The sequence below is a fragment of the Larus michahellis genome, chromosome 17 (genome assembly GCF_964199755.1).
Source record: "Larus michahellis chromosome 17, bLarMic1.1, whole genome shotgun sequence".
NCBI lineage: Eukaryota > Metazoa > Chordata > Aves > Charadriiformes > Laridae > Larus > Larus michahellis.
This window is the reverse complement of record NC_133912.1, coordinates 6,405,269-6,428,761: the sequence shown is the minus strand read 5'-3', so window position 1 is coordinate 6,428,761 and position 23,493 is coordinate 6,405,269. Positions and strand designations below refer to the sequence as shown.

General features: G+C 59.6%; 2 protein-coding genes across 2 annotated transcripts; both read left to right on the top strand.

Moving 5' to 3' along the window:
• Positions 1–509: 509 nt before the first annotated feature.
• Positions 510–10,563, top strand: ABCG4 (ATP binding cassette subfamily G member 4). The gene is made up of 15 exons (XM_074561064.1): positions 510–753; positions 2,369–2,606; positions 5,071–5,188; positions 5,273–5,405; positions 5,649–5,699; positions 5,892–6,037; positions 6,327–6,450; positions 6,698–6,812; positions 7,113–7,252; positions 7,577–7,675; positions 7,873–8,041; positions 8,615–8,715; positions 8,896–9,054; positions 9,225–9,343; positions 9,455–10,563. Exons 2-15 carry the CDS (start codon positions 2,378–2,380, stop codon positions 9,678–9,680), a joined length of 1,929 nt encoding a protein of 642 aa, XP_074417165.1. The 5' UTR covers positions 510–753; positions 2,369–2,377; the 3' UTR covers positions 9,681–10,563.
• Positions 10,564–16,171: 5,608 nt separating this feature from the next.
• NLRX1 (NLR family member X1) lies at positions 16,172–22,585 on the top strand. Its single transcript, XM_074561063.1, has 9 exons — positions 16,172–16,300; positions 16,804–16,931; positions 17,149–17,209; positions 17,632–17,729; positions 17,940–18,556; positions 19,019–20,433; positions 21,284–21,370; positions 21,481–21,732; positions 21,887–22,585. Exons 2-9 carry the CDS (start codon positions 16,811–16,813, stop codon positions 22,203–22,205), a joined length of 2,970 nt encoding a protein of 989 aa, XP_074417164.1. The 5' UTR covers positions 16,172–16,300; positions 16,804–16,810; the 3' UTR covers positions 22,206–22,585.
• Positions 22,586–23,493: the final 908 nt, after the last annotated feature.

Below are 23,493 nucleotides of genomic sequence, written 5' to 3'. Positions count from 1 at the left end.
GCAACCAGATGAGGGAACCCCGGGATGCGGGGGCATTGGGATACAGGAGCCCTGGGATGCGCAGGGGTGCGGCCAGAAGCTTCCCGGTCAGGAGCGGACTTCAGGAGTGTTGTGCCCACAGGGTTTTGGGCTAAGATGGCAACAGAGGGAGCTGCAGCAGGCTCTGCCCCACACGGAACAGCAGCGGGGCGGGGTGCTGGGGGGCTGCGGCAACAGGGCTAGCAAACCCCAGGCTTCTGCGCTGAGGACGCTCAGGGCCTTCTGGCTTGCTGGGCGAGGAAATCGGGCCGGTCCCTTTAAGAGGATTTTTCGCTGCCTGGCACTGCTGCCTGCCTGGGCAGCCCATCCTGCCGCCCCGACAGGCAGAAGCAGCAGCAGGGACAAAGCTGGCGGAGAGGGGCACAGCCGGGCCCGGGGGGCTGCTAGCCACTGCTGGGCTAGGGGTTTAGAGCAACCCTCCCGCCCTGCCCTGCCCAGCCCAGCCCAGCCTAGCCCAGCCCAGCCCTGCGGAGCGATGGGGAGGAGACCCCGGCTGGGGACCCGCGGGGGCAGCGCCCAGCCTGGGTCCCGGCGCTGAGGACCGTCCGGCTGCCGCCGAGCCGCTCCCTGCCCGGCCCGGCCCGGCGCCGGCCCCCGGCCCCCGCCGCGGGCATCGCCCCTTTGTCTGCGGAGGAGGGAGAGGCGGAGGGCGCTGCGGCGGAGGCACGGCCGCAGCCGGCGGGGAGAGGAGCTGCCGCGCCCGCAGCCTGCCAGGTGAGCCTGCGGGAGCCCCTTCCCCGGAGGAGCCCCCTCCCCTGCCCGGGGTGGGGGGGCGCCGGGGGCGGCCGGGGATGGAGGGGGCCGGCGGGGAGCCGGGATGAAGGAAGAACATCCTCGGCAAAGCTGCCTTCCCCGCTCCTCGCCGCGGGGACGGGCTAAGCCGCGGAGAGCGGCTTGTGGGATTTAGCGCTCCTTGTAACGCCCAGCCGAAGGAGTCAAGGTGAGCCCGAGGGCGCTTTGTGCCCGGTGCCCCCCCCCGTTCCCGTGGCCCCGCACCCTGGGGCTGGGTGCCACGGTGTGTCCCAGAGCTCGCGGCTGCTGAGAGGGGGATCTGAGTGCCGGGATCCCGCAGCCCTCCTTCCCACCTCTTCTTCCCCAGGGCTGGGGCTGGCTGCCCTCCAGCCCTGAAAGGGATCTGTCTGCAACGGGGAGAGGGGCTGGGAAGATCTCGGCGCAGCTCCTCGCGAAGCCGGCTTCCCGTTTCAGGGGACTGTGTGTGCATTGCAGCTGTAGCGAGGAGCTGCCTGCAGCCTGCACCTCAGCAAAATGTAGGTTAGCGAAGCATTAGGACCCTAGCCTTGGAGGTGAGATGGCTGCTGGGCCCAGCCTGCTCATGCACAGCTCAGGCTCCTTTTGCTGGTGCTGTGGGGATCCCCAACCTTCTGCCAGTCTGTGGTGCCGCAGGGCGATCTGGGGTTAGGATGCTCCGCACCCTGCTTGGCTCAACATCCCCCCAGCACCGCAGAGTCTTCAAGCCAAGTTGGGGATGCGGGGAGCTTGGCCGTGCTGCAGCAGGCTGTGGGGAGGACTGCAGGCAGAAGACACTGCCTAGCAGGAGAGCATTTGGGTAGATGTCTGTATTAGCATCGTGCAATGGCCCCAGTTAAGTTCTGGCCTGGTCTCTGAGGCTGTGCTGGTAAGAGCCAGGAAGGTGAAACGAGCCAAGGGAGGCAGAGAAGGACTGGCACTAGCGGGGCCCCATCCCTGCTCTATTAAGTCATAGAATCATAGAATCATTTAGGTTGGAAAAGACCCTTGGGATCATCAAGTCCAACCATCAAAGTCTTTCCCAGCGAGCCCATGGGGACTCAGCAGAGGGTCCAATCTAGCCAGGACTGCTCTGCCCCTGGAGCCTGGGTGAAGCACAGCATGCTTTGTCCAAGGAACTGTCTGGGAAGAGTCTGCTTACTTGGCACCCCATACCTGTGTCCCCCGAGCCCTGGCCAGGCCAGGCGGGGGTAATTCCTGGTGAGCCCTTAAGGACATCCAGGTGCAGCTGAGTGTCCCCCACCCCATGAGGGCAAAACATCAGCTCTCTCACCTCTCATCCTGTGCCCACTATGGTGGACAGGAGCAGGGCAGGGAGCCCAGCAGCAGTGGGACTATGGGAGCTGAACAGCCTGACAGCTCTGCTGCCAGAGCTAGACCCAGCCGCAGGAGGTGCATGAATTATTGACTGTGGAGCTGATCAGCTCCTCCTTGCTGTGAGCCCCTTGGTACCGGCTGAGCTGCCCTGGCCAGGTCTATCCTTCCATCCCGGCTGTGGGTGCCAGACCCTGGGCTTGAGAGAGGGGCCCACTGTGAGTCAATCCCCGTGTGTTTCCTACAGAGCAGCAGGATGGCAGAGAAGGGTATGGATCCTGCATGTGTCTCCATTGCCCTGGAGGACACAGTGTGCCACGCCAGCCCCCCAGATGCCCCGCTCCTCACCACCCATTTGAAGAAGGTGGAGAACCACATCACAGAGGCCCAGAGGTTTTCCCACCTCCCGAAGCGCTCGGCTGTCAACATTGAGTTCATCGACCTGTCCTACTCTGTGCGGGAAGGCTCCTGGTGGAGGAAGAGAGGTAGGAGCTGCCAGCTGAGGAAGGGCAGGGGAGGGGACCTGGCAGGGCTACCGCACCCCTCTCCTGTTCCGCATGCCTTGATCTCACCCAGGTCTTCAATGTCTCATTCTGTGCTGGATTCATCACTTCTCTGCCAATTCCTGCTCCAGGCATTCCCAGCCTCTGCAAGCACAGAGTGCCTCAGCTCCCTGCCTGCCGGCAGGAGCTTGCCTCAGTGTGTGGCAGCGGGGCTGCACACCGGGAGCCACAGCAGGAGATGCTGGAGCTGCTTACCCTGCTGTCCCCTGTGGCAGTGGGGGCTGTCTGGGTGGTCGAGCTGTCCAGCTCCGTGGTCTGTCTGAGCGGCAGATCCTGTTTGCAGCCATGCTATGGCTGCCTGCCCTTGCTGGGTGCCCATGGGTGGAGGGCAGGCTTGTGTCCCGCAGAAGCTGCTGCATGCCTCTGCTGTGCAATGCCAGAAGAAAGTAGACCGCATCCCAGGGAAGCCTCTGTCCAGGAACGCACAGGGGAAATGGGGCAGATTTCCTGGTTCGGGGCAGCCAGGAGGGATTAGTTTCCCCAGCACTGTTGATTGGGGTATGATGCCTGTGTGTGACGTGCCAGCAGCAGGAGACCCCAAGGGGTGCCCCAGTTCAGAGCTTGGCAAGGAGAATATGTGTGATTTGCAGGGGATTTCCTCTCTAGCAGCTCCCTGTGCAGCTGAGGCCACAGTTCCCTTTCCTGTCTGTGACTCTGGCCGAGAGCTCAGGGAGGGGAGAGGGGAGGCAGATGGTGGCTGGTGGGTGGTAGTCTGCTTTAATTAGCTCTCTTAGTTAATGGGATACCAATCAGGCAGCCCCATGAGATGGAGGGGGAGCTGATCTGCAGAAGCTGAAGGCAGGCAGGGATAAGCAGGGGCCTGGGGTGAGCAGAGCGAGGGCATGGGGCTGCTCAGTGGGGTGCCCTGCCAGTCAGGAGCACTGTCCCCAGGCAGGCTCTGCAGCTAGGGAAACTGAAGGACTGAAAGACAGTGGGACCAGCCCCTACATCCCCCTGGATGAGGTCTGCCTGTTTGTCTGGGATGCTGAGGAAGCATCCCAGGAGGAGCCATGGTGCAACCATGGGTTCCCCAGGGCAGAGTGTGCTGGACCGGCTGCTTGCTAGGGGGGCAGTGCCCTGTGGGGAGGAAGGGGGAAAGGCTCGGACAGCTGGACCGGAGAGGAGCAAGCCGAGGGGTGCTGGGATCCTGGGGGGGCAATGGGAGGGACTCTCCTCTCCCCCAGGCCAGGTGCAGGTGGAGGAGCAGGTGGGGAGCTCCCGGTGCCTTTGACCGCAGCCCCCAGGATCCGCCGCGCTCTGCTGAAGCAGGAGGTTACTGGCAGTCAATGAACGCAAGTAACCGCTGCGCAAGCTGCAGTGGCGCCGACGTGAGCAGCATGCGCGGTGCCGGAGCTGTGTGCGTGGTGCCAGGATGCGCTGGGGGGGCTGCTGGGCATGCTGGCTCTGCTGATGTCATGCACAGCCCCCTGTCCTCCTCCCCTCCCTGCCCTTGCTGCCCCTCTGCCAGCGGGGCCCACTCCTGGGTGCAGGGTGCCTGGCTCTGAGGGATGCAGAGGAGGAACAGGGAGCTTGCTGTGCCGGACCCCCTGTCCTGGGGATGGACAAAGCCAGAGGGGTCCCTTGTACCCCTAGAGTGGTATGAGGACCATGAACTGGTCTGGCTCTGGGACTCGCCCCAGCCTGTGGGCAGGGGATGGACATGTTGTCCTTGCCCAACACCACCTGCCACCACAGGGCACACGGGGGGCATGTTTCCAGCAGGGACACGCTCAGACGTGGTCCATGGTTCAGCATGGTCTTAGCACCCTGTATACCATTGCTCTCCTGACAGGGCTGTGTTTTGGGGGCAGCTCCTGAGAGCCTGAGGCTGTGCCTGTTCCCTACTCTGAACACATCATGTTCCTTCTGCCAGAAAATGCTAATCAGCTGCATTTAAAGCAGAGATAATTCCAGGTCTGATTAGCAGTGGCTGCTGATGGGTATCACAGCATGAATGCCAATGAAGGCAACAGCCGGGCATCCAGCAGGCTTGGGGACTTTGCCTGCCCTATGCTATCCTGTTTCTTGCTGTCCCTCTCCACTGGCCCTTGGGACTGGGATCTGACAACATGCTCAGGACCAATGTCACAGCCTGGTAATCTGCCTCAGCAGCTACGTGCCCTGACCCAGGGATTTCCATGGTCTTTGCCGTGATCCAGGGCATGTGCCTCTTCTGTGCTGGAAATCAGTGGGGCCAGCCAAGGACTGGGGTCAGGTATCATTCTGGAAATGACAGTTGCTGTGGCTATAGCCCTGGTGATGCTGATGGAGACAGTCTCCAGACACATGCAGGCCCTGGCAGAATGCATGGAGGTCCTGAGGTCCCCCAGGTGCCCCAGTAGCACTGCTGCTCTTGAAAGCTGAACCTGTGCTGCTCTCTCTCCAGGGTACAAGACTCTCCTCAAATGCCTGTCAGGGAAGTTCTGCCAGCGGGAGCTCATTGGGATCATGGGGCCCTCAGGTGCTGGGAAGTCCACACTCATGAACATCCTGGCTGGCTACAGGTGAGGCTGGGGGGGAAGCCAGCAGGTCTGGGGGTGCAGTACTAGGGGTCCTGTGCTACACCCGCACACGCCTCTTTCTTGCAGGGAGACTGGCATGAAGGGGCAGATCCTGGTGAATGGCCGGCCACGGGATCTGCGTACCTTCCGCAAGATGTCCTGCTACATCATGCAGGATGACATGCTCCTGCCGCACCTCACTGTGCTGGAGGCTATGATGGTGAGCGATCCGGGAGCCAGGCAGCATGCTGGGCTCTGTGGGGCATCCTGTGGACTGTGTCCTTGGGCACTGAGCCCACGCTGACATCAGGCATTTCCAAGGGCTCTGGGACACGGGAACAAAATCCTGCTGTTCTTGCTCCCTTCATCCTGAGCCACCACTCCCAGCCCTCACGTGGGCAGGGACGGTGCCATGGTGCAGCTGATTGTGTTCCCTACATCTGACAGTTGTCTCTCCCTGCAGGTCTCCGCTAACCTGAAGCTGAGTGAGAAGCAGGAGGTGAAGAAGGAGCTGGTGAGTGCAGAGGAAGGTGGGCCCAGGCCCCCTTATCTCTCCCCAAGAGAGATACTAGGGGACACTAGGGAAGGGAGTGCCCTGAGGGGACCAGATGATGCCAGGGGCTCCCAGTGGTGGAGGTCTGAAGGGAGGTGGCAGGGATGGGGTGAGGGTCTGTGGGAACCTGTGGTGAATGAGGCTGTCTCACAGGTGAACGAGATCCTGACGGCTCTGGGGCTGCTGGAGTGCTCCTACACCCGCACCATCTCGCTGTCAGGGGGGCAGCGCAAGCGCCTGGCTATTGCCCTGGAGCTGGTGAACAACCCTCCGGTCATGTTCTTCGATGAGCCCACGAGGTGAGGCTGCACGGGCTGGGGGACACCAGGGTGACCAGCACCCTCTGGAGCACAGCTGGGCTGCGAGACCTGAGGGTGGGATGTGACTGTGCCCAGCAGGGGTTCAAGAGGGCTGGGGCGTGGCAGAGCTGGGGCTGCAAAGGGATGCTTTCCTCCATTGACCTGGGAAGAGGGTGCTCACAAGGGGAGACAACTGGGGGCATCTTTAGGATATACTTCTCCCGCTCTCAACTCTCCCCTTCTCTCTCTGCTATCTCTTTCTCCTCCACCCCATCCTGTGTGGCCACAGCGGTCTGGACAGTGCCTCCTGCTTCCAAGTGGTTTCCCTGATGCGGTCCCTGGCACAGGGTGGGCGCACCATCATTTGCACCATCCATCAGCCCAGCGCCAAGCTTTTTGAGATGTTCGACAAGGTTTGAACTGGGCTAGGACACAGGACTCTTTGGGGGCACAGGGTCCCTCTGGCCCCAAGACCCAGGCGAGAGTCTGGGAGGGATGGGCTGCAGGCATTTGACCTGGGGCTTGTGTGGCACACAGCCCTGATGGCCGGGGTCTGGTAAGGGTGCCCTGTGTGTCACCCTAGGACAGGGAGGTGGGTAGGAGCAGGCAACAGTGCTCTTGGCTGCTCTGCACCTGACGTATCCTGGCCTTTTCTTGCAGCTGTACATCCTGAGCCAGGGCCAGTGCATCTTCAAAGGCGTCGTGACCAACCTCATCCCCTACCTGAAGGGTCTCGGCCTCCACTGCCCCACGTACCACAACCCTGCTGATTTCAGTGAGTGCCCCTACCCCAGCTGGGGCTCTGGTGAGGAGCAGAGGGTGACAAGGTCCAAACCCACTGCCAAGCCCTAGGGGCTGCCCAGCATTCCCCTGGGTTGCCCAGGGAGAAGGGCTGCCTGTGCCCTTCCTGTTAAGTGCTGTCTGGGCAGTGCTGCTGTGTGGTGTAGCATTGTGGGTTGGAGGTTGTGCTGGGCTGCCATCTCCCTGCCCCATGGGGTCATGGTCTGGGCAGGCCAAGCAAAGTAATGGCAAGGGCTGGCTCAGCACCTCTCAGGGGTCCTGTCCTCCTCCACAGTTATCGAGGTGGCCTCAGGAGAGTATGGGGACCTCAACCCCGTCCTGTTCCGTGCTGTCCAGAATGGCATGTGCACCATGGCCGAGAAGAAGAGCAGCCCCAACAAGGCAGATCCATCATGCCCGGCACACTGTGTGACGGTGAGTGGGGATGAGAGGAGCCTCCTATGGTGACAGGGAGTGGCAGGTAATGGGGTGCCCACCCAGCGACACCTCTGTTCCCCCTGCCCTACAGTGCACAGATATCCTGTGATGCCTAGAGCCCCTTGGACATGGTGGGGAGCATGGAGGTGTTCAGCCAGCCTCTGCTTGTCTTGAGCAACAGCTCTGTGCTTGCAGCTGTCAGTGCCTCTTTTCACCATGGGTGCTCACAAGGGGCACCCCGGGAGCATTTGGGTGCTATCCTAGTAGGGAGCCCATGTTGTGAACTTGACCCATGTCCCTGACTTGTCTGTGATCTTGCAGGACGTGGACCACATCGAGAGCCACACGTTTGCCACCAGCACTTCAACCCAGTTCTGCATCCTCTTCAAGAGAACCTTTATCTGCATCCTAAGGGACACGGTGAGAGCAGGGAAGGCTGGGCCAGGGCTGAGGGGATGGGGGCCTGTTGGTTGCTAGGGACAGGCGGAGACTGGAATCGAACGGGGAATGGAGTGGGGCTCACCCTTGAGGAACAGGCAGGCTGTCCTCTGCTCCCCTGGGATGCTCATGGGATGCAGCTCTGCCTCTCTGAGTCCCTATACCCTCTCTATCTGCAGGTGCTGACCCACCTGCGGTTCATGTCCCACATCTGCATTGGGGTGCTGATTGGGCTGCTCTATCTGCACATTGGCAACGATGCGGGCAAAGTCTTCAACAACACCGGCTTTCTCTTCTTCTCCATGCTCTTCCTCATGTTTGCTGCGCTGATGCCCACCATCCTCACCTGTAAGGAGCTCCTTCCCCCAACACCCATTCGCTTCTCCCAACCCCTGGGGCAGAGGGAGGTGCCCCAGCTGTGTGGGAGTGTGTCTGCTGGGTGGTGTATGGTGGAGCCAGATGAATTGGGCAAAAGGGGTGAAATAAGAGAGGAGAGGAAAAACATTCAAACAAAAAGGAGGGGGGGAAGTTCTCTTTGGGTATATTGCAGTTTTGCCCTTTATTTAATGCTTGGCTATAATGTACTCACTGGCTTAAAGCAGAATGCTGGCAATATTTTTTTGCTGAGAAAATGTCTGTAAAACTGCATTTTCAACTGCTTCACCTCTCTTTCACTTCCTCAGAAAGTTTGCATAAAAACCCCCAGCCAAGCTGACTTTTCCATGCAGAAAATTCCCACATCGAGCACTGATTTTTTCCCTGGTGAAGATTTGAGCACCTGCTCATGGCACAGGCAGGAGACTGCCTGGTGCTCTGTGCCAGGGCAGCATCACATCTGCCTGCACCAGGGCAGGTGGGAATGGGGGCTGGAGCAGCCCAGGCCAGGGCACTGCTGGCTGCTAACTCCTTGTTTCCATGCAGTCCCCCAGGAGATGTCTGTATTCCTGCGGGAGCACTTGAACTACTGGTACAGCCTGAAAGCCTATTATCTGGCAAAGACCATGGCGGATGTGCCCTTCCAGGTGAGCTTTTGACTGGACTAAAGTGTGGCCCTGATGCTGATGTGCCTTCCTTGGCACAGCCCGGCTACCCCAATGCCATGGCTGGCCTTTGGGGGGTCCCTGTGGCTCTCCATCCCCCAGGGAGGGTCTGTGGGGTGAGGATGGCCATGCGGAGCAGTCTCTTTGCTTGCCTTTCTTCAGGTGATCTGCCCCATTGCGTACTGCAGCATTGTGTACTGGATGACGGGCCAGCCACCCGAAGCCACGCGCTTCCTCCTCTTCTCTGCCCTGGCCACTGCCACAGCCCTGGTGGCCCAGTCCCTCGGGCTTCTCATCGGAGCTGCATCTACTTCCCTACAGGTCAGACAGGACCCTGGCTTTGCCTGTTATGTGGAGACAGGGGGAGAGTTGCAGGGGGTCCCACGACAAGGAGGCGTGGCGGGAAGTGTTGCCCATAGGTGTGCATGTGAGTGCCATAGGTAGTGCGTGCAGGGACAGGGACGTGACACCCAGTGGCCTCTGCTCCCCAGGTGGCCACCTTTGTGGGACCCGTCACTGCTATCCCTGTCCTGCTCTTCTCGGGCTTCTTCGTCAGCTTCAAGACCATCCCCACCTACCTGCAGTGGAGCTCCTACGTCTCCTATGTCAGGTGGGACCCTGTGCTCTGGCTAGAAGCTCCCTGTCCTGAGCTCCCATGGGCTGGGGAGAGAATGGGGCTGCCTGGGGCATGTGGTGACTCTCGTGGTGTGCTCTGCCCTAGGTATGGCTTTGAGGGAGTCATTCTCACCATCTATGCTATGGAGCGTGAGGACCTGGAGTGCCTCGAGGACTTCTGCCCTTTCCAAAAACCCATCAAGATCCTGCAGGAGCTGGATGTGGAGGAGGCTAAACTGTACCTGGACTTCCTCATCCTGGGCATCTTCTTCATCATCCTGCGGCTCCTGGCTTACCTGGTCCTCAGGTACAAAGTCAAGTCAGAGAGATAAAGGGGATGCGGTGCCATTCCTGGGCCTGGCCTGCTGTGAGAGACAGTTCTGCAGATGGACAGAGAGCAGGTCATGGACTGTGCCGGAGGTGTCAGTAGGTGCCAGCCAGGCCTGGCTCAGTCAAGAAGGGTTTGAGACATCTCGGAACTGTTTTAACCTTTCCACACACTCTTCATTGCAAAAGTTTTTTACAGCCCTGGCATGTGCCACCCTCTCCCCCAGGACTGCCAAACCCCACAGAGCCTGGACTCCCTCTTGTCACCCCTGCCCGGCACTGCCCTTCTCCGCCAAACACATTGGGACACCAAGGACAGTCCCGTGGAGGCAGCTGTCTGCTGATCAAGGCCGACAGGAGCCCGCTCTGGGCAGGAGGCCAGCAGCGCCATGGAGCTGATCCTAGGGCTGAAGGTGGGAGGAGACGCCTGCAGAGCATGGATCAGTAGCACAGCACACATAGCCCCATTGCTCGCTCTGGCCAGCAGCGTGTGTGTCAGTGCGAAGAAGAGCCCAGAGATGCAATAGGTCAAGTTGCACAAGGCTTTAGTGTTTCCTGTTCCTATAGCCACAGAAATTGCTGCATCCCCTTTTTCTTTCTGCGTAAATCCCCTCTCTTTCTTTTTTTTTCTTTCTTTTTTTTTTTATAAACCCCACTGCTTCCCAGTCTGCATAGAGGGGAAAGGGAGCCAGCAGGCAGAGAAGGACTTGGGGCTCTGTCTCAGCTTTCTGCTCAGATGCCATGCTCAGAGATGAGATCCTCAAAGCTGGGGATGTGGAAGGGTCTGTGGGAATGGGACAGTATTCTCAGACCTTAGGGAGTTTCACGTTCAGTCCCTGTTGTCTTTGGGGTTTGAGCCAAGAGGATAAAATCAACCCATGTGGAGAGAAGTGACTGGTCCCTTCAAGTGCCACATGGAATGGGGAGGATTTAACGTTCCCACACCCTGCCAGCACCAGGCAGCTGAAAAACAGGGCTGTGCTCAGCTGTGCCACTGCTAGAGCCTCTACTGCAGGAGAAGAGCTGGCCCTGAGCCCTCCCCTTGCACCGTCTTGCTTCTCACTCCTCTTCCTCCGGCAGAGCTGTGGCTGTCTCAGCAGAACAGGGAGGACGAGCCTCGCTCAGCACTGGCTGTGCAAGGCGGGGAATGCCAGCACCAGGGACGCCCGGCCTCAACACAGTGCAAACCTCCCACGGTAACACTGTGCAGAAGGGGGTCCCAGCAGTGCCAGAAATGGAAAGCAGGTGAGATCTCGGAGCGGTTTGTTTGCATTGCGTGACCCTGACACTGGGAAGGGCTTTGCACTTTGTGACTGGTATCAGGAAAAGGTCTCTTTTGACAAGTGTCTCTGGTGGCTCCTCCAAAGTCACCTGCCTCTCCACACACCTTGCAGAGGGAAGGCGTTTTGACACCTTGCTGGCTTTCTAAAGGAACAGAGCTGACACCAGAGCTCGCAGGGCATCTGCACACGCTGTATGTTGTTCCCGGCACAGCATGCTGCTTAGCCACATAGCACAGGCCTGTCTCTGTGGGTGTGCTGGCACTGGTGTCACCAGGCTGCACTGGTCACCCACCCATGTGGGAACCCATTGCTTTTTAGTGAGCATGGACATGGGGAAGGCAGCTCTACCCCATCCTGGCATGCTGGGACCTGGTTCAAGAGCAGTCTGTGAGATGCTGCTGCCGGCACTCTGAGCAGCAGGGGATTGCAATGCAAATGCCAGATTTCAGCACAATCCTTGAGACTGTTCTTTGCTTTTACTGGCTCATGTTGGGACTGCTCCACACAGCAGGATCTGGCTGGCCTGCAGATGGATGGCAGACGTGTGGCAGCACTGATGCTGGGTGCTCAGCAAGGTCAGGTTTCCCCTGCTTGGACAGCATTGCTGAGAGGAACTTGTAGCCATGGGGCTCTCCTGCACAGAGGGTTTGGAAAGAGGGCACGCCCTGATGCCCTTTCCATGTTGAGCACTGGGGTTTTCCCAGGGGCTCTTGTCTGACTTACCGCTGTCCCTCACAAAAATCCCCTCCTCTCCTGGATCTTTGTTCACTGACAGCCCTGTGCCATGCCCTGCGATGGACTCATGCTGGCTTGGGGGGCTGCAGTCTCCTGGGCGTGACACTGCCAACTGCAGAGTGGGGAGTGGTCCCCATGTCTGCTCCGTCACCAGGTGTATGGAGGGGCAGGGAGCCAGGGGAGTGGTGGAGCTGCAGCCTCTCACCCTTCTCCATCTCACTCTCTGTGGGGCTGATGGGACCGGTGCCCCACTTCTCTCCTGCTCTTGGGCTGTGGCTAGTTAAGCCTTGTCCAGCGCAGGGTGCGCACTGCTGGGCTGACAGTTTTCCCCTGGATGGATACCAAGTCAGCAGGAGATGCCAGTGGTGCAGCTTTGCACAGTTCCTGCCTCCCACCTGATGATACCTAGCAGCGGGGGCTCTCGTGGTGGGTCCTGCCTCCTGCACGCTGGAGGCACTGCTGTCCCCAGCACTGTGTCCTGCTGCTGTCTGCACCCAGCACATCGTGCCTCCTGGGACACCCCTGTGCCATCCTAGCCGGCGCCACCACCACTCCCAGAAGGACCAGGATGAGAAGAATTAGCGATGGCCCATGTGTGGAGCAGAGGGGGGTACCAGCAGGTGCCTGTGACTGCCACTGCCCATGTCCCCTACGCAACAGAAGCCTTCACTGGCCAGTCTCTGCTGATTGTGGAGAAACCCCATGGGACAGGCTGCCTGAGTTCAGTGTGGCCAGAAGGAGACTGCCGGGGCAGGCAGCTCCACAGGTGGCTGCTCAGACCAGCCTGCCCAGGATGGGGCAGTTGGCAGCACCCCCAGGATCTCCAGGACAATTCAGCACAGTCCAGGCCTCCTGTGCTGGTGAGTGCACTGGTTGCAGAGTCACAGCTGACCAGATATGTGGCCACTGCAGGGCAGAGGGCCAGGACGAACTCTGGAGATGGGCAAGGGTGCTGGGGAGTGTGGGTCATGGGGGAGGCACCCCTCATCCCTAGGGCTGCTAGGGCAGCAGGAGGCCTGAGGTGCCCTGCAGAAGGGCACTGGCATTCCCAGCAGAGCTGGCAAGTAAACATGTTGGTACAAAGGGGCTGTGATGAGCAAGGGATTTGGGCACCCCATGGCGCAGAGGCAAATGGTGCCCAAGGAGTGAACTGAGCTGAGGCGCCAGAGGGGGCCATCCATTGCCCCTTCCCTCCCAGTGAGGACAATCCCAGAGGCGGTGGAATGCCCAGAGAAATGCAAAGGGACCGAGCTTGTTTGCACTGAGCCCCGCAGGCTGGCATGGCTGGGCCAAGCACTCTGGATTTATTGCCCCTCTGCTGCCTGGGTGGCTGCCTGTCCTGCAGGACAAAGGGGTTGTCTCTGCTCTGGCATGGCAGAGGGATGGGGTGCAGCTGCCCTGCTCTGGGGGGGCCTTAGTGGAGGAACGCTGGACCGCTCCAGCCCACTGTCTAGCAAGCATCTCTCCGGGATGGTCTTTTCAGGGCAAGATAGGCACCGAGCCGGGCTATGGCTGGACCCCTTGGCAATAACACTGGTCGTTTTGTGGTGTGGGGCTGGGCGTGCACAGGCTGGGTCTTGCCTTGTCCTGAGTAGGTGGGAAGCACCGACGTGCTGGGCTGGCATGCAGCAGCGAGGATGCACTTTATCAAAGCAGGGGAGCGGGGCTGTGGGTGCTTCTGTCTGCCAGAATCCCACCAGGGAACGTGTCTGGATAATCATGAGGAGTGTGATGGAGGAGAGCAGGCTTCTTCCCCCACACCTCCTCTCCCCTCCGGCACGCTGCCTTCCCTTCCAATGCACTTTGAATGGATGACGACGTAGTTCAGGCCATGGCTCCAGCTCCCTGGGAGCACCGGTTGAACCTTAACCCATCTAAAACTGCTTCAGCCCCTTAGCCTGTCTCCTTCAGCCCACAGGCATGGCTGTATCAGGTACTGCCTCTCCCACATGTGTGCTGTGAATGCAGGCAGGCAAGCAGGGTTATGGGCTCTCACCTCCACGCATGTCCAGGCCACCCTTTGTCACATGCACAAGAAGAGCCAAATGCATCATCACCCGGCTGGTGCTAGGGTTTGCTGGAGGGGAGACTGGGCGAGTGCACGGAGTGGATGGGGCTTCTCCCAGGATTTCACCTCTCTCAAATTGGGCAATAAAACAGTGTTTCATCCACACCAATTGTCCTGTCCCTCTGCCACGGGAGCTCCTGGTGCCATAGGCAGCTTTGCGTGTGTCCCTGCCACGCTGGACCCGGTGGTTTTTCAGCCTTTGCCTTGTCTGCATGTGCAGAAGAGGTTGTACAGTGGGCTGCACGTGTGATACAGCGTGGGGGTGGACCATGCAGAGAGTTGCATGTGTTGAAACCTGTGCTCCCACACAACCAGAGGTGAGCTGCTTTTTTCCTGGGACCATTTGCCAAAATAAGATGCAGATAGCAGCTCAAAGGGAGTCTGCTCTCGCAGCCGTAGCTCTGCTGTGGTAGCCATGTGTGGGTGGCATTTGCCTGGGTCCTTCTGCCTTGCTGGGGGAAGGATGCAAGTGGGGCCAGGGCACCACTGCCTGCAGCTGCAGCCTGGCAGGAACCAGGCAGGGTAGAGGTGAGCCCCTGGGTTCTGGGGGGAGCACGGGGCTGCTGGCAGGGCCCTGCTGTCTCTACAGGCTGTGCCACACATGCAGGTAAGTGGCTCACAGGGACAGGGTGTCCAGGTCCCTGCTTGCTGCTGGTGCTCCGGAGGGCCTCAGGAGCTGTTGAGCAGGTGAAGATGTTGCGGCTTATTTCAGTCTTTCTGAGATGCCAGCTGTACTTGTTGGATTTCACACATCAATAAAACTTATATTTATAGTGTACTGCCTGCATGCCTCCCCTCCCTGAGCGGCCAGAGGGCATGCACGCGAGGGGAGATGTGCGTGCCTGGGTACACCAACGGGCATCCCTGCATCGGGGTGTGGAGGGTGGGTGCCGGGTGGCAGCACGCAGACAGGTGGCTGCACACATTGCTGGGGACAGGCACCAAGTGTGTGCAAAGGTGTGCAGGGACATGCGTGTTCGTGTGAGCGTGGCCTCCGGGGTTAGCTAGGTGTGAACCCTTGGCCCCAGCACCCCTGGCTCAGCACTGCCTGTGGCTGGCTGGGGTGGGCTGGCGCTTGCCGGGACAGCACCCAGGGACTGAGCAGGGTGCGCACAGCCCTGCAGACACACTGCTGGGCTCTGGTTTCAGCACCACCTTACTGGGTTTCCCGAGCAGATCTGCAAGCGGGGAGAGGGTAGGTATGTATGTCTGTGTGTGTGTGCATGTCCATGAACGTGTGTTACACAGCCAGGGAACACCAGGCAGTGCTGGGCTGTCCGGCCAGCACAGCTTACTCTGGGCTCTTTTCCCTGTTGGGCTGCTGTTGTCCTGCTCCCTGCACCACGCTCTGTGAGGTGGCGGCAGCTGGGCACAGGGGGATTTCACTCCAGAGCAGGGCTTGTCCTTGCGGGATCCTGTTGTACAGCCGGGCACCAGCTGGGCATGCAGAGCCACCAGATGTGTCCGGAGGAAACCCCCCCTTGCAGCACTGCTGGGAAGACCCCAAGACCACCCCCACACCGTGTGTGTCCCTGTGTTTGGGGGTACAGGTGTTGTTCCCTGCCATTGTGCCTGCTGGCCTCTCTGCCACGTCCCTGAAGCGGGGCTGTGGCTGCGCTCCTCACCACGCTCGGCGGAGCTGGCAGCCGCTGTGCGCGGGGCAGGACGGGACAGGACAGCGTTGCAGGAAGTTACGGCTGCAAAACAGCCACCTCCGGAGAGGAGCCTCTTCCCGGGACAGGGATGGAAGGAGGTGGCTGAGCAGCACCGGGCTCTTCTCCGCCGGCCCCACAGGCTCAGCGCCTGGCAGCACGACCACAGGGAGCTGTGGGCTCAGCCTCCCTGGCAAGGACTCCTGCTGGAGGTAACCTGCCACTTATGGCGTGGCCATCACCCTCTCCTTGCTTAGTGCCTGCCTCACCATTGCCCTGGGCTCCAAGTCCCTGCACCGCCAGTGCCTCCGCCACTCTGTCCCTCCGGATACAGAAGCAGGGAGGCGGGAGGCCGCAGTAATGAGAGAGTGAGGACGTGCGTGCCAGGCATGCGGCAGGGCTCCCTGAAGGGGGACTGCAGCAGGCGGGCGGCATGGGGGCCTCCACTCGGCAGCATGCCCTGAGCGGCAGAGGGGGCTGGGAAGGGACCGGGAGCTGGGCATGGGGTGCATCGGGGTTCACTTGCTGCAAAGGCATCAAGATCAGGACACCAAGGTTCAAGGTCAACTCCACTGCCCCCACCCTTGTGCCTCAGTTTCTCCGTTGGGATAATATGATGAGGGACTGCAAAAAGCCCAGGCTCTGGGAGCTGTGGGCAAGCTGTCACTCTGCTCGTCCTCCCCTAGCTAAACGCAGAGAGATTTGCACACTGCTCCTTCCTATCTGTGGGGTTTGCTGACACCCTCCCCCTGTGCCTCAGTTTCTTAGGATGTTGGGAACCATGAACACAATCCGTGCTCCTGAAGGATCACCCTGCTGAGCTGGGGTGGGAACTTGAGTCAGTGCCGGCATAGCCGGTTCTGCCGGACCGGACCATATCAGGGCAGGTAAGGCTGGGCAGGGTGCTGTTGTGCCACATCCCTGGGGAGCAGAGCTGCTCACCTCATCCTGCTCTGCCCCACAGAGCCAAGCCTATGCAGGACAGCTTCTTGGGCACCCCAGACCTGCTAAGCCCCTCATCTACTGCTGTAGATGGGTGCTTTGCCTTGGAAAAATCACACAGTGCAGCCCGGAGGGACCAGCCCCCACAGCCCCCTGACCGCTTGTGTCCTGGCTACCGCTGGCTGCAGCCTTCCTGGCTGCTTAAAATGGGAGGCAGCTGTGCTCAGCATCTCTCCGTGTTGCAGGACGTGGCAAAAGGGCTCAGTGGCTGCTAAGGACATGGCAAGGGCTGCCCGCTGGGGGACAGTGCTGCTCAGCAGGGCAGGCCACCACAGGGCAACCCTGGGGCACACCTGGGGCTTATGTGGGTGTAGGTACAGCCTCAGGCTGCAAAGCTGGGCTGGTACAGGCACCCAGCTTGCCTCGTGGGCTGTCCCCTCTCTTTCAGACAGAGGATGTCACGGGCCATGCAATGCCAGAGCTGCCTGCCCTGGGGCAGCTGGACGCAGCTGCGTCGATCCCTGCCTGGGAGCAGTGGGACCCGGAGTGTGTATCTGTGTGCTGCTTCAGTGCCAGGTGAGCTGGGCTCTGTGCTTGGGGGTCTGTGACCCTGAATCTGTCCTGCGCCCAGGGAAGCCCTGTCCCTAGTGGACATCCCTCCCCAGCTGCACAGTGGAGCCTGTGCAGCCTGTGAATCACCCCAGCAAGATGTCAAGCCAATGAGCTTGGTGGTGTTAGCTTTGCTGGGCTGGAGAAGGCCATCTCTGACCATGTGCATTCTTCTTCCCGCCAGGCACTGCAGGCAGCACCTTCCTCAGGAAGATCCTTCATGCTAGCAGCATCTCCCTCCCCAGGTACAGTGCCACACAGCTGGGGCCTGGTCCATTCTGCCCTGTGGCTGTTCTCCATGGCACCTGGGTGGCTGAGCTGGCTGCCTTGGGACCATCGGGACTCTGCGGGCAGAGACACTGCTTTGCCTCCACCTAGAAAACAACCCAGACCCAACTCCCTGCCCGCTCTGAATTCTACCCAACTTCTCTGCCTTGCCACGGGTTTGCTGGGGATGCACAGCACATGGCTTGCTGACCTATCTTCATTTCCTAGCCGTGTCCTTGCCCTAGCCCTGTGCCCTCCCTTGGTGCAGAGGACAGAAGGGGTGAGCTGGCTCTACTCAGCACTTCCCACAGCACTCACTTGTGATCTGCTTACCCTGCCCAGGCAGGGCTTGGAGCTGCTGGCCCCTGCCCTCCTCCTGACACTCTCCCATCTCTTGCAGGGGCTCTGTTCGCTACCAGGGAGGGTCCCATGAGCGCTCCATCCAGCCCAGATCCTCTGGCCACGGCCTGTCCCAGCTGAGGAATGTGGCCTCTTCTGGTAAGCTTGCAGCCCTGTGCTGAAGAGGATGGACAGTTTTACACAGCAGACTGGGGGCAACTGCAGTCCCGGGCAGTGTGAGGGTCAGCAAGATCTGGGTTCTGTCCTCCTCTCTGCAGCCACCTTGCTGCAGTGGCTTGGGGCAGGCAGCTTTCCCAGTCCCCTGATAATGAGAAGCCCTTGCTTTGTCAAACACCTCTCTCTTCCTAGATGCCATCAAGAAACACCAGAAGAGCCTGTCTGCATGGTTCAGCCACCAGCCCAATGAGGAAAGGCAGTTCGGCCCTTCCTTCTCGCTGGACGCAGTCCATGTGGACCCAGTGATCCGGGAGAGCTCCCTGGAGGAGATTCTGAAGCCCTCGCCTGACCTAACCATCCAGAACCAGCTCCAGCAGCCCTGCAGTCAGGTTATCAGCCTCCAGAACCTTTTTGATGTGGATGCCTGTGGGCGGCAGGTGAAGAACGTGGTGCTGTACGGCACTGTGGGCACAGGAAAGAGCACCCTCATCAAGAAGATGGTGGTGGACTGGTGCCATGGTCTCCTACCCCGCTTCGAACTGGTCATCCCCTTCTCCTGCGAGGACCTGTCCCATAGTCATGCCCCCATCTCCCTGCGACGCCTCATAACCAAGAAGTATCAGCACCTCCGGGATGTGATGCCAATGCTGGGCACTTCCAACCTCAAGGTGCTTTTCATCCTCAATGGCCTGGAGCGCCTCAACTTGGACTTCCGTCTGGCTGGCACAGAGCTGTGCTGTGACCCTAATGAGCCTGTGCCTCCCTCTGCCATTGTGGTCAACTTGCTGCGAAAATACCTCCTGCCAGAGGTCAGTGTTTCTCTCCAGCTCCTTCACGCTGGAGAAAGGCTGGGGGTGAGCCCTGGGGCTTTGCAGGCATGGCCATTGTGCTAATTGTTTGTAGTCCAGCTTGGCAGTGAGCAGACAGGCAGCCTCCCTTCCTGGAGGGACTCACCAAGGTCACCTCATGTCACTGTTACTGATTTGTCTCTGTGAGAGACAAGTCCTGGTAAGGCAAAGAAGGAAGTCTGCTGGTCTGTGGTCTTCCAGACATGATATATGTCTAGCAGGGGATGGGGAAAGCTCTTCTGTACCCTCTGACTGGGCCAGATTTGAACCAACACCCTTTGCATAGCAGCTTCTTGAACCCCAGCCCCTGGGTGGTGTGATCCTTGCGTACGTGTATGTGGGTTACACTCCTGGGACCCTGCTGAGCTTAGATGAGTGCCACAGAGGGAGCAACTCCAAACTCACCTAGCCCTCTGCTTCCAGGCCAGCATCATTGTCACCACGCGCCCATCGGCAGTGCGCCGGATCCCCGGCAAGTATGTGGGCCGCTACGCCGAGATCTGTGGCTTCTCCGACACCAACCTGCAGAAGATGTACTTCCAGATGCGTCTCAGCCAGCCTGGCTGCAGTGGAGAGAACAGTGTTAGTAGCAGCTCAGGTGAGCAGGAAAACTTGGTGGAGATGTTGTCGAGGAACTTGGAGCGCCACAACCAAATAGCTGCTGCCTGCTTCTTGCCTTCTTACTGCTGGCTGGTGTGCACCACGCTGCACTTCCTCTACTTCACCAGGACAGTGCCTCCCAGCCAGACCCTGACTGGCATCTACACCAGCTTCCTGAGGCTCAATTTCAGTGGGGAGGTGCTGGACAGCACTGACCCCACCAACATCTCCATGATGAAGTACGTGGCCAAGATGGTGGGTAAGCTGGCCTACGAAGGGGTGATGTCCCGCAAGACCTGCTTCTCAGAGGATGACCTGCAGCAGTGCTTTGAGGTGGAGATGAAGACTGAAAGTGAGCTCAACCTCCTGGAGGTCTTCCGTAGCGATGTCTTCCGCTTCTTCCTCACTCCATGTGTGCAGCCAGGCAAAGAGCACACCTTTGTCTTTACCATACCTGCTATGCAGGAGTACCTGGCAGCCCTGTATGTGGTACTGGGTGAGAAGAAGACCCTGGCACAGAGGGTGGGGAAGGAGCTGTCAGAGGTCATTGGGAAGGTGAGTGAAGATGTTGCCGTTGTCATGAGTATCATCTCCAAGGTACTGCCCTTGCGCTTTCTGCCAGTGCTCTTCAACCTGCTCAAAATCTTCCCTCGCTACTTCTCCCGGCTGAGCAGTAAGGACCGGGATGCTATTGCCCACACCATGGCAGAGGAGCTGTTCAAAGAGGAGGACTACTACAACGATGATGTCTTGGACCAGATCAATTCCAGCATCCTGGGCATGGAGGGCCCCATGCACCACCCTGATGAGGCTCATGATGACGAGGTCTTTGAGCTCTTCCCCATTTTCATGGGTGGGATACTGTCCCGCCGTAATCGCGCCATCCTGGAGCAGCTGGGCTGCTCCATCAAGAACTTGGCAGCCTTTGAAATCGCCAAGGCCATGAAGAAGACAGTCATCAGGAACAGCCGCAAGGGGCTTCCCCCCTCCGAGCTGATGGACTACCTCTTCTTCCTGCATGAGTTCCAGAATGAGCGTTTCACAGCTGAGGCCATCCGCTCCCTCCGGACAGTCAACCTCTCATCCGTCAGGATGACCCCTCTCAAGTGCTCTGTCCTGGCGTCTGTCATGGGCACCACGTGCCATGAGGTGGAGGAGCTGAACCTGACCTCTTGCAACCTTGACACAAGCAGCTTGAGGATCCTCTTCCCTGTCCTTCTGCGATGCAAAGCTCTCCAGTGAGTACCACCTTCTTCTGCCCTTGGGCAGTGCTCAAAAATTGGGCTCTCCCTCACCTCTGCCCATCACAGGAACACACTAGGAGCCCAAGCATGGCAAAGGCAGGGAAGGGCATGCGTGCCCCTGTTTATCCTCAGTGCAGACATAGGGGACTACAGCTTCCAACATGCAACACTCCTTGAGCAACCCAGCACTGCATGCTGGGATTTGCAGTCCCAACACACCCTCCCGTAGGACTCTGTGGCAGCTCTCTGCATCTGGTACCACAAGCTGGACTGCCAGCTCCCCTGGCTGACCCAGGTCCCTCCCATTGCTTGCCCCACCGGAGCCACCCAGTATTCCCCTGTAGCTAGCTCTGCTGCTGCTAGCTCTGGGCAGGAGATACGCAGCGCAAGGGTGGGAGTCTGGGCTGCGCAAAGGGGTGGGCTGTGTTCCAGTCCATTTGTGGAACTGCAGTCTTCCTGGCGCCCAGGGGGTGGCGAGCCGTGCTCAGCACAGATGGACTCGGCTGTGCAGCGGGGCTGTGCAGCATTTCCTTCCTCCAGATGCTCAGGAGGGCTTGGTGGGGTCCTGATCCCCCCTCAGACCTTCACCCATCCCCTGCAGACCCTGCACCCCCTTCCCCTGCCTTGCTCCTGCTGGCACTGGCTCTGCTGGCTGATGCTACCCAAGCTCTGGTGCAGTTTCAGTATGCATTCTTTTGGAGAGGAAGCCTTGTGTGGCCTTGTCTGGGGAGCCCGGGTAGGATGGTGATAGGGAGGCCCAGGGGAAATGGAGAGAGCAGGGTTGGCAGCCCCACAGGTAACAGCCATTTCGGTCCTGCCACCTCCATGTCTTGCTCTGCATCAGTTTGCAGCTCAACAGCCTGGGCTCTGACGCCTGCAAGGAAATCCGTGACCTGCTCCTGCATGACAAGTGTGTGGTGAGCAAACTGCGGTGAGTACTGCCTCTGTCTTTGCATGCAACTGTTTCTGCTGCTCACCATGTGCCCTGGCCCTGGGCCCCCTGCCTGGCCTCGGCATTGCTGTGAGCTCCTGTGTCCACAGGCTGGCAAATAACCCCGTGGGTGAGCAGGGGGCACAATACCTGGCCGAGGCACTGGCAGGCAACCACTCACTGACCCATTTGTCCCTGCTGCATACCACGCTTGGGGATCGGGGCGCCGAGGTCATTGCTCAGCACCTGGCTGAGAACCAACACCTCCAGGAGCTCAACCTGGGCTACAACTCCCTGACGGACGCAGCTGCTCTGCACGTGGTGGAGGTGGCCAAAAAGCACGCGACGCTGGACAAAGTGCAGTGAGTTCACTGTGCCCCATCTCTTCCATTTTACAGGCAATGCCTCTGAGCCAGCGTCCCTCCCTGTGGCAGTGCACAGGGAGCCCCTGTCTGCCTCTGTGTCTTGCCTCCCAGCCCTCACAGTGTTTCCTACTCCTTTTCTCTCAACCCACAGTCTGTATTTCAATGACATCAGTGAAGACGGCAAGCAGGCTCTCCACAGCCTGCGCATGGACCGGGATGGCGTCAGGGCACTGGTCTTCCTTACAGCAGGCACTGATGTCTCCGACTACTGGTCCCATATCCTGAACGTGGTGCAGAGGAACCTGCCTTTCTGGGACCGCGAGCGGGTTCGGCAGCACCTTGCCCTCATCCTGCAGGACCTGGAGAGCAGCCGGAGACAGACTGCCAACCCCTGGAGGAAAGCGAAGTTCCTACGAGTCGAGAGTGAAGTCAAGAAGATGCTGGGGAAACTGCAGCATGGGACCCTCTGACCTGCTGAGCATCCACCCGGCCAGGGAGGGAGCAGTGCTGCTGGGGAGGAAATATCAGAGTGTGCCCCGGCAGCACACCCCCTGTGCCCTTATCCGCATGGAGATGCCTAGCGGTCGGGTGCTACCAAGGCTGTCAAAGGTGCTGGGTATGTGGGGCTCAGCCCTCACCTGCAGGCAAAGCTGAAGTGTGGGAGAACTGTACAGAGACCAGGCCAGGAGCAAATGTGACTTCTTGTTCTGGGCTTGCAGAGACCCAGCTCCTGCACTCTGGCCACTGCTGGCCTGGCCATGAGCCACAGCAGTGGCAGAGGGGCAGGACTCAGGCTTGCTTGTGAAACCTTTGGTAGCATTAAAGTGCACTTCTTTGTTCCCACTAAAGCACACTAGTGCCAAGACTCAATCTCCTCTGCGGGCCCTTCCTGGGGGCGGAGAGCGGAGGTGCTGCTGCAGCCATCCCTGCAGCAGTTGGAGTGGAGGGCTCTGGCCCTTCCCCATCTCACAGGGCTAGGATGGGGCCCTTGGTGGCAGCTGGAAACTGGGATGCCAGGATCTGTTCCCAAGCTGGGTGTCCCAGGGTGCTGATCCCTGCTCCCAGCTCTGCTGGGCAAGGGCTGGCAGTGCCCCAGGGCTGGGAGGGCAGGGGAGACGTCTGGGCTGTTTAACCATTAAACCTGGGGCGTCTTGGAAGAGGCGGGGACACTTCCCTGCCACTTCATCCTGTACCTTGCTCCCTCCCGCATACCCTGCAGCCATGAAGCAAACAAAAGGTATGTGCCGGGGCAGCGGGGCTTGCAGAGACCCTTCGCCACACGCATGTCTCCAGGCCCTGTTTCCGCAAGGAGCAAGGCAATGTCAGAGCCCAGGCAGGCTATGGAAAGGAGCTAGAGGCATCCAGGAAAATGGGGGTGCTTGGCAGGAATCTCCTCTCCTTGGGCTTGGGGGTCCTTGTGCTGGAAGAGGTGGGGAGGAGTTTTATGGGGAGGTGCACAGGGGAAGGACTCTGTCTCCATCTCCTTGCTCCAGCCAGCTCTCTGGGACCCTGGTGACCCTTCTTATCCCTCACTCAGAAGCTCTGTAAACCCCTAGGACTAAACTCCATCTGCATACTGCTGCCTGGGCCTACTTTGCCCCCAGTGCTGCAGGACCCCGCTGGGCTGAGTGGGTGCCCATTGGACCCCAGCAGCAGGTGTCCTACTGCTTTGAAATGCAATGCAGGCAGAGGGGCTGGTGGGGCTGCGTGGACTTGGCAAACCCACCTCACCTGGTGTGGCATACTCAGCCTGCAAAC